This window comes from Octodon degus, unplaced genomic scaffold (assembly GCF_000260255.1).
Source record: "Octodon degus isolate 3935 unplaced genomic scaffold, OctDeg1.0 scaffold00009, whole genome shotgun sequence".
In the NCBI taxonomy this organism is placed as follows: domain Eukaryota; kingdom Metazoa; phylum Chordata; class Mammalia; order Rodentia; family Octodontidae; genus Octodon; species Octodon degus.
Window position 1 is genome coordinate 28910696 of NW_004524585.1, and position 10571 is coordinate 28921266.

A 10571-nucleotide genomic window follows, 5' to 3' on the forward strand; every position below is an offset into this window, starting at 1 on the left:
ATGCTTAATTTCAATATTTAATTCCATAATCCTTATTTTCTATAAACATATCTTTGATTAGCAACACAATGTGCTGGTTTTTAAAAATTTAATGACTGTGGGTGCTGTTACACACTAATTAACAAAGGAAGGCTGTCAGGAATGATTTACACTATTGTTAGCAACTCCTTTTCATTTATGAAATACAGGCCCATAAATAAAGCATAACTCTTGCATGAAAATAGGCATGATTTTCCCAGTTGCATGAAAATGAAGCTCCTAAAATAGTTTTCAACATCTAGGTGGAAGAGAATTTTGCTGGGGCTATAGCTCAGTGGGTGAGTGCTTGCCTAGCATGCACAAGGCCCTGAGTTCCATGCCCAGCACAACACACACACACACACACACACACACACACACACACAAAACAAAAAACAAAAAAAAAAAAAACCAGAATTTAAAAACTAAGGGCTGAAGCCTCTCTCCAAGGACTCAAATATATCCAAGAACAAAGGCTTTCATTCATAGGCCTGGGGGAGCACACAGGCAAAGAGCATGATGTAGCAGGGGACCTGAGGCCTTGATTGTAACTCCTCCAGGGCCTTCAGGGCACTAACTATATACCAGGGCTGGTGCCAGGAGGGTCTTGTCAGGGCAAGCCTTTGAAGTTGCCTATGGTGAGGTGAGAAAGATCCCACACAAGGTTTAAGCAGGAGCCTGATGGCTGGTTGTTTTAGAGGGCACACTGCCTCGTTCCTCTAGCCAAGGCATTGTGTAAGCAGTGCATTATGGGCTCAGAGGAGACAACAGCGACTTGGGGTGGATTCTCTGATATTGTTCTCACACTCACTGTCAGATTTCAGAACATGAAGAAGATATATGTGCATGTTGTTTATTAAATCATGCTTGATTGGCTTGAGGGAAACAACTCAGGTCTTAAAGGTAAGCTAATCTTGAAGGTTTATACAATTTAAAGACAAATAGCGTCAAGGCTTGAAATGATATTCCATCTATTTAACAGAAGCACACTCAAATATCAGCCAGACAGTGCTTATTCTGCTGGTGCCCTTGAGCCGAGTATTCTTCTGGATGGCTGGTGCACAACAGGCAACACGATAAATAAAGATTTGACCTCTTTTCTTGCCTGCATTCTAGCTATGGAGACAGACAATAATGCACCAAAAAATGGGCTGAAATCTTAAATAAGATGATCAAAGAAGGCCTCATCACACAAGAGATCCTACAGTCCCTTGCATCTTCAATGTATCTATACTGTTCCTAAAATGATCTTATTGAAACTTAAGATTTTACCATTTCTTTGCTCCAAAATCTTCAGTGATTTCTCATGCCCAAAGAACAAATTATACCTCCCTTTTGTGGTGTTCAAGGGCCTCCTCACTTCAGCTTTGTATTCCTTGTTGCCCCTTCCCTACCCTAGCAGAACACATTGTCATCTGGCCTCAGCGTGCACTGCCCAACGCTCCTGTTTTTGCCCCAAGTGCCTCCTACCCTCTTTGGTAGCTCCACTTCTTCCAAATTTACCCAAACTTCAAAGTTCATCTCAAATATTTCTTTCTACCAAAACCTTCCTGTATCTTTTCATTCCATGGAAATTCTTTCTCTAAACTCTCACAATACAAGTTATAACTACAACATTTCTATATATATATATATATATATATATATATATATATATATATATATATGTTTTTACTGAATTATAAGCTTCCTATGGGCAAGAACACCCTCATTAATATCACCATACTATTTAGCATAATGCCTTTAAACACTGATCTCCAGTATCTAAGCACTGATATAGAACCATTCCATGATTTCTGTCAGCAACTGGATTCAGGAACCTCCACAAATAGCATAATTCATGGAAACCCCTCATATAAGATCACATCATACTTTGATTAAGACCTATATACACCCCCTGGATGCTTTTAATCAGCTCTAGATTATTTACAATGCCTAGTAGAACGCAATCCTATGGATATTGCTATATACTGTAATATTTAAAGATAGTAAGAAAAGTCTTACATGTTCAGTACAGATGCATTTTTTTTCTGCATGGTTTTTGATCCATAGTTGGTTAAATTTGCAGGTGCAGAACGCACAGGTATGGAAGCTGACTGCATAAAGAAGTGAGGTAAAATGCACTTTAGAGAAGGTATCCAGCCTATGTCTTCAAGATCTGATTCTTCCTTAGAAAAATTCAAGACTTTATCTGCTCAAAATATTGTCTTTTCATGGATAGCATAACATGTTGGTCTAGTTAAATACAAATAATTAAAGATTGGGGACAAAGTTCTACTTCTAAAATGTTGAGGGTTGAATTGTACTAAGAACTTATACAGTATAGGTGAAAGTTTCAGAGATGCACTTTGACTTCTAAATAAAACAACACATCAGTTGTCTCTTACAACTACAAAAGACACTATACAATCCTTGACTGGAGATGCTTATTTTTGGCATTTGATTTTGCAAGGCAACTTCATTTTATTCCTGATGGATACTTTGGGTCCCTTTTCCACAGCCCAAATCTTACTTGGAGAGACATGCAGCACTTGGTTGTCTGGACCTCTGAGTATGACCCACTGGCCAATAACCCCGGATGGAAAAAGAACGGAGCAGGCTTGATGGTGAATAGTCGCTTTGGATTTGGCTTGCTAAATGCCAAAGCTCTGGTGGATTTAGCTGATCCCAGGACCTGGAGCAGTGTACCGGAGAAGAAAGAATGTGTGGTAAAAGACAATGACTTTGAGCCCCGGTAAGTGCATCCAGGAATTTTAATCAAGTGTATGCCCTGCAATGTTTGTTACTCCAGGGAATTGTCTTCTCACCTACCCTCCTAAAGTAAATGGACATGGAGTTGGTAGATGGATCTCTATGGAAAATTACTGAGAGACCAAAGATCTGTCTTGAGCTTATTTGGGTTTTCTTCTTATTGCCTACCTCCTACCCTGCATTAAGCTTATGAGGTCCCACTGTTTTATAAATCACTAAGAAAAACCTATTGTCAAAAAAACAAATGGTCAAACTAAAACCAGTCAACTATCAGTTTTAAGGCTTATTCTAAATTTAACCTATTTTTCAAGGTGTAACTTTGGGTAAATAAAGTAGCACTTTCTGACCAGTATGAAACCTGTTTCCAGAGCAGCTTTGCCTCCTGCAGCAGTGCTATGTGATTCCTTTCTCCTTGCCATGAAGAAGCCTCGATCATACTTCGTTCACATAGAACCCTCTGGCGCATCCTATCTGGTCACAGAAGCAGAATGTGCTCTGGATGCTTTGTTGTTCTATCAGGACAACCCTAATAATATGAAGAGCCAAGCAGGAGGCCTGAGAGCTTACCCACAGAAGGCTTTCTGAATGGAATCATTTTCTTTCTTAGCAAGGTGTTTTTGATATTGCAATAATCCACTGCCTTTGATGAATCTTGCCTGAATTTGGTTTGCAGCAGGTAGCATTGCACTTAAGTATTTGCATTCCCTACTATTATTTTATGTATGCAATGAGTTCATCACTGGTCTGGAGTTGGGTTTCACTTATAATGTGGAGGGACAACATGCCAAGCTGAGTATAGGGTCAAGATTAATGTGTGCTCCTATGCATTATGCACATGAAAGATAAGGCATACTTCATTCAGTGTCCGTTGTTTCATGTATTTAGGGCTCTGAAAGCTAATGGAGAGGTTATCATTGAAATTCCAACAAAAGCTTGTGAAGGACAAGAAAACTCTATCAAGTCCCTGGAGCATGTGCAGTTTGAAGCAACCATTGAGTATTCTCGTAGAGGGGACCTTCATGTCACGCTCACTTCTGCTGCTGGTAAACTAAAAAACATTTGTTCTCAATTTTTAAGTATAAATCAATGATAGTTTTTATTTATAGAAATAATTTTCCTAATCGATATTTTCAAGTCTAAAAAAGATGCTTGTTTTTCTTGATGTTAGATTTCCTCTGCCCTACTCACCTGTACTTACCCTTAGATAAGCCAAGAATGTGGCCCATCCAAATAATGCCAATGAATCAAGCTTCCTGATGTCATGTATTTTCAAGCCATGTCTATATTCCAGTTTACTGATATCATTCATTTCTCTTAGGGAATATGTTTATGAAAGTTATTTCAGTAATTTACAAAAGAAACTTAAAGATGCATCTGAAATATCCAGTGAATCAATAGAAAAATAGAAATTCTGACACAGAAAAGAAGGTTGTGGGCTGGCAAGACAGCTCAGCGGTCTAAAGCACTTGCTTAGGCAAGCTTAGGCAAGCGCAGGGACCATGGTTCAATTCCTGGCACCACATGCCATTCCAGCCCCATCCCCAGAGCAGGCTTAGCCAGTCATAAAAAAAGAAAGTTGTAACTAATAAAATTCCCATCATGCTATGAATTAGCATGAATAAGTCATATGATATGATATGTGGACATATGCCCTTCTCCTGTCATATTTCTAATTCAGATACAAGAAGAGCTGGTTAGTCATACATCACAAACCAACCAGAGAAGTTATGCTAGTGCTGTTTCATTTTTGGTAGGACTCAACAGACCAAATTTAATTTCTAGAAATGATAGAAGAGCAAAGATGAGCTATTATATAAACCCCTCCTAAGATATGAGCTCCTGAAGATTTCAAGTAGATTCCATTGATTTTAGAGTTATGTCATGTAGGTGTGTTGAGGTTGGCCTGAAATATCTGAGTTTTTAATTTAATATTTTACTTACAATGAAATTTTATTTATGATTTATACAGTGCTTGCACTTGAAAACTTATATTTACTTCTAATTCTAGCTTGTATATGATAAGTGATTGTTAAATTGATATATTTTAAATTAATTATTCACATGTTTAATCATTAAGTAAGTTAACTGCATGGTAAATTTATTTTTATGTTCATGTTAGATTGTAGGCTCAGGTATCTAAATCTTGAAAGGTTTCTTTTTTTTAAATTTTTTTTCTGTATTTTAGGGAAGAGCCTACAGTGTGTTCAGGGTCTCACTACTAGATTGGACTCATAATAATTCTCCTGTTTACAGCCTCCCAAGAGCTGGGATTACAGGCGTGCGCTACCACACCCAGTCTCAATCACCATCTCAGCACGCCCCGGGGATGGGTCCAGCACGGCAGACCCTGGGATTGAACCCCTGGCCCCTGCACCTGCCTGCAGGCACTTTAATCCACTGAGCTATTTGACCAGCCCTTAAGATTTCATTTATATTTCAAATGATAGTGCCATAATTGGTCCACTTAATAAAGGCAGTTCTCAGATTTCTGCTTTTTTAACACATTAATTTATTATTTAGTTTCATACAATATCTTAAAGGAAATTATTATATGAAGACAATATTCACAGTGCTAAGTACTGTGAACTAAACATTTCTTCCTCATGAATGTCTCTATCTTGACTTTATACTGGCAAATTAGGAGGAACAATCTCTCCTGGCTTTCATTCTGCAGTGTACCCTACTCTGTGAGCTATTAGGAAATTGATTATCCTGTATTTTTGCATGAAAATAGGAACCAACACTGTACTGTTAGCAGAAAGGGAGCGGGACACATCCCCTAATGGCTTTAAGAATTGGGACTTCATGTCTGTTCACACCTGGGGAGAGAATCCTGTTGGCACCTGGACTTTGAGAATTGCAGATATGGTAAGTCTGAATGTGCTAGTGAAGGAAACACTCACTGCTAAACACTTGGGAGCACGTGTTAAGATTGAGTTCATCAAGACTGTAAAGAACTTGACCACTGATTCATACAAATAAGGAAAAGTGCAGTGTTTGAAGCCCTCCCCACTTGGATATATAGAAAATAATTTAAGAAGAATGGACACCAGGCATACTATAAGAGAGCAGAAAAGATATGCTGATGTCTTACTTTTCTTGTTGCTGAGACAAAATACACAACACCCAAAGTTAAAGTAGGAAAGGTCTATTGCAGCTCATAGTAGAGGTTTCAGTTTGTAAATGGCTGGCTCAGAGTTAGGATGGCATCGCAGAGGAGAAACAGTTCATGGCAGGGAGAAGGCACCAGAGCAGCAGAGTAGTGACGAGGCAGCAGGAAGCCCTTCCGCCCCCTCAGTCCCTTACATCCCATCCAGGCTGCCCGCACTCAGGATGGGCAGCGCTCACACCCCAAGGGGCACACCGTTGACTCTAGCACTGCACCATGGGTCAGCCTCAGCATCACTGTCTTGAACCCAGCATCACACACCCTAGGTCCAGTCACCTCCCAAAAGCCCCACCTATGACTGCATGAGGCTTTGGGGAGACATCTAGGTACAAGCCATACTGATTAATAAAGAATATGACAGCTTATGGGGCAAATCCAGGAGTTCCCACCTCTAAGTCCAACTAGCCACGTGATCTATGGCCACTAGAGTCAGCCATGATCATGAATATAGTCAAATGCCTTGCCATGACGGTTTGCTGGAGTCAACGAAAACATTCTTAGGATTATTCTGCAGTACCTATTGAGAAGTAGCTTCATCCTAAGCAAGATATCTTATGTATGGTTTTTCCCTTCTTCACTCATACAACAAACTGACTTTTTTTTTTCATTTTGTTCTTTCAAATTGATATGATATTCAAAAAGCTTTAGATTTTTGAGCATTTCAAATTTCAGATTTTTAGATGTACTATGTTCAACTAGTGAAGCCTATACAAATATTCAAAAATCTGAAAAGAAAATCAGCAATCTGAAATATTTCTGGTCTCTAGCATTTCATAAAAAGGATGCACAACTTGTACTAACACTATTTGACATCTTTCTGTAATTTTAACACATAATTACTGATATAAAAGGAAAGAGTAAGAGTGTATGGTAAGAAACCAAATATGGCTAAATTATTTATTTTGCATAATTTCTCCATTTTTCTATAGGTGAGAATATAAATGAATATTATCTCATCTGTGAGGTCTCCTGGAATAAACTGCAATAAGCATCAGTAGTTTAAATTTCCATCTGCAACATGTTTTTAGAAAAGAATTTACTTTAAATTTCTAAAAATATTGACCAATAAAAATTGTATAGCTATTGTTATTTGCTATCATTTAGAACAGCTTTCTGTTAAAGATTGTTAAGGTTCTGGTTTAGAAGTTAAAGTCTTAAAAGTTTCTATTCTCATAACAAAGGAAGATAATACTCTTCCTTCCAATAATAGTTGGTCCTATTCTGGAATTAGTCCTCAATTTTTTAGTGTAATTTCACCATTAGGAAACTAAGAAAATATGTTTACCAGAATGGGACTATTTTATATCATCTATAAATCTGTTTCTACACTTCTAGATTACTTTTAGATATTTTAGACTTCAAGTACAGTGAGATTTTTAAAACTATACCAATATGAAAAAGATTTATATGGAACACTCTGATTTTTGTAGCTAGATTCTTGATAATAAGCAATTAATCAGTTTTTAAATGATCAAAGCTATGCATTTTTATAGCAACCTTTATAGAACAGTGAATTTGATGTCTCTTTGGAAATAGAGCTCTGAACATGGAATGCATGGAAGGCTAAAATAAGATTTTAACTATAAAATCATTTTTTGCTACTTTGAATAAGTTTGCTTATATTCAAAATGTACACAATTTTTTTCACTAGTCTGGAAGAGTGAAAAATGAAGGGCGAATCGTGAACTGGAAGCTGATTTTGCACGGGACCTCCTCTCAGCCAGAGCACATGAAACAGCCTCGTGTGTACACCTCCTACAACACCGTGCAGAATGACAGAAGAGGGGTAGAGAAGATGGCGGATGCAGCAGAGGTCTGTGCAGCCCGTTCTGGGCATGTTCTCTTCTGCACTGCAGCAGGCAATGCAGGAGCCAAGCTGTGCACTTTGCACTCAGGCAGGGAATGGGCCAGACATGCGTAGGAGAATTTTACTTTATTTTTGGCTGCCTCAGGCTGCCTGAAGGGCTGGCCTGGTGATGCATGTGGTGCTGAGGATGGGGAACCACCATCCCCTGTGCCTGATTGGGTTTGCCCAAGTAGGCACTTTAAGCAACTAAGCTAACCAGCAAGCCCCCCCCCCAAGACATGCATAGGGATGAGAGAGAAGTCATGGTAAACTATTTATTTCCTTAGGAAACTTATTATTTCTTACCTAAAATTTATTATGAATTCTGCATAAATTTTCCAGTACGAGTTTTAAGCATTTATGACAGCAAATTATAAAATTGTCTTCATGCATGATCACATGTAGCCAACAATGGTATTGCCCTTAGTCTTCAAATGGCTTCCAGTCGCACCTTTTAATCTCTAATGCTTATAACCTAAAAAGGCTGGACCTTAGTATGTCCATTTTGCAAAAAGAAAATCAAGCCCCAGGTAGAAGGAGCACATCGGCTGCTTTTTACTATTCCTGTTTAGTCACTGATTCTCAGCCAACACATCCTGGCAGTGCCCAAGAGAGCAATGGAATCCCACATTCTCTCAGGCTAAAGGAAGTCATTGGCATTGCTGGCCTCAGCCTCCAGAAGCTGCTGGCATCTCCCTTATCAGCTGGTGGAAAGAAGCCCCATTGCCTGTATTTCAGTATCCCCTAATGTCTAGCAGAGTTCCTCAGCTATAGTAGGTAAATTTTCAGAGTATCTACAATGGCCTCCTTCAAATAGGTCCAGGTCAGTGCAGAACATGTTAGAAGGTATATAGACATAGTCTTTACTCAAGACATTTATAAACTAATTCTGTGAAGGTCTCAGCTTGGATTCTGGTCATAATCATAGTCTATTAAGTAGCTTCCCACCAGGATGTGAGATCCATAGGCCTCTTCTTTTCAGTCCCCAGAGCGGGGACTTGATAAGCACTTTTCCCTCTGCAATTCCTTAAAAGATATTAACAAGACTCTTTCATTGCTAAAACATTGAAATTTGGTTGGCCCTCTGTTATCTGCGAGTTCCACAACATCAGATTTAACCGATTACTGATTAAAAAAAAAATACTTGAAAAAATAATTGTGTCTGTACTGAACTACATAGAGTTGTTTTCCTTGTCTTTTATTCCCTAAATAACAGTCTAGTCACTCTTTACATGGCATTTACCCTTGAGCAGTTATTGTAGATAATCCAGAAGTGATCAACACATACAGAAGGATATACACAGGCTTTATGCAAATACTATGTCATTTTCTATAAAGCACCTAAGCAAATACACATTTTGGTCACTGCAGAAGATCCAGGGAACACATATACTTCTAGGGTGATTGAAAAAGAGCCACATGAATGATCTCTCCAGTTCCCTCTTCTCAGTCACACCACCAGTCTCTGGGCTCTCTCTTCTGATAACTGGATAACTTCAGACAGAGTGGGGGGCCTCTAGAGAGCTGATCTTACTCTGTATCAACTGGGTGGTGCCTCATACTTCACCCAGTTATTAAATATTGTCTTCTAAAGATTCTATCATAGCAAGGCAGCAAGTGAAGGAAACTAACACATCCTGAGCATGTACTGATTTCATGTTGAAAGTTCATTCTTGAAGATGACCAGACATGGGGGTGTTCTGATTCCTATTTTACTGAGTTAAATTCAGAGAGATAAACAAGGTTGCCAGGTATCCATCAGTAAATGGAAAAATGAGGCACCAAAACTTAGTCTGTGTGGCTCCAGCCCTTACACTGCTGCTGCTCCCCAAAGGCCTTGTCAAGGGAATGTGCAGTGGGCTTGTGCTAGGGCTGTAGCTTCCTTGCTTCACAGTCAGTAAAGAGCTTTCCCTCTTTGTTGGTGACATTCTGTGTTTTAGGAGCAGCCTACACAGCAGGACCTGAATGAGACCATCCTGGTATCTAACAGTCCTAGCAGCAGCAGCAGCAGCAGCAGCAGCAGCAGCAGCAGCAGCAGCAGCAGTGTGGGGGACAGATGGGAAGAGCAGACAGAGGGGACCCCTTCCGAGGCCATGCTGCGACTCCTGCAAAGTGCTTTCAGCAAAAGCTCACTTCCAAAGCAGTCACCAAAGAAGTCTCCAAGTGCGAAGCTCAACATCCCTTATGAAAATTTCTACAAAGCCCTGGAAAAGCTGAACAAACCTTCCCAGCTTAAAGAATCTGAGGACACTCTCTATCACGACTATGTGGATGTTTTCTATAACACAAAACCATATAAGCACAGAGACGACCGGCTGCTGCAAGCTCTGGTGAACATTCTGAAAGAGGAAAATTAAAGCAAGTGTGTGTTCCCAAGTTGGAAATATTTACGCATCTTCCTTCCCCCTTAGATTTCGCTTGTGTCTGAGTAGTTGTTTTGTTATTGATTCTATGCTTATAATATCCTTTGTGGGACTTTTCCTTTTTCTCCCCCAACTGTACATTTGAAGGGGATGAGCCCAAATAGGAAATCCAGCTTCCAGAATTGATCATAGTTCTTTCAAAATATGTCTTCCCTGCCTGTGCAAGTGAAGTGTTTTGCTCTTTCTGCAGTCGCAGTTAATTATAGCTCTGTCCCTCGCTAGGATGCCCCCATGGGCCTGCCTATGTCATTCCATGCAGGAAGGGGAATCCATGAGGGAACCCCTAATATGAAAAAAGTAATCTGAAAATATTTGGAATGTTCTCACCACGTAATTCTTTGAATTTTGATCCCAAGGAAGCATT

At 39.4% G+C, this 10571-nt stretch overlaps 1 protein-coding gene across 1 annotated transcript in view; it reads left to right on the forward strand.

The window, feature by feature from the left end:
* The window catches only part of Pcsk1 (proprotein convertase subtilisin/kexin type 1), a 47218-nt gene extending 37077 nt beyond the window's left edge, over positions 1-10141 (forward strand). Inside the window, exons 10-14 of the mRNA XM_004625427.1 lie at positions 2519-2752; positions 3655-3812; positions 5504-5637; positions 7590-7751; positions 9725-10141. Of these exons, the coding sequence (XP_004625484.1) occupies positions 2519-2752; positions 3655-3812; positions 5504-5637; positions 7590-7751; positions 9725-10141 (1105 nt within the window). The remainder of the gene's footprint in view (positions 1-2518; positions 2753-3654; positions 3813-5503; positions 5638-7589; positions 7752-9724) is intronic.
* Positions 10142-10571: the final 430 nt, after the last annotated feature.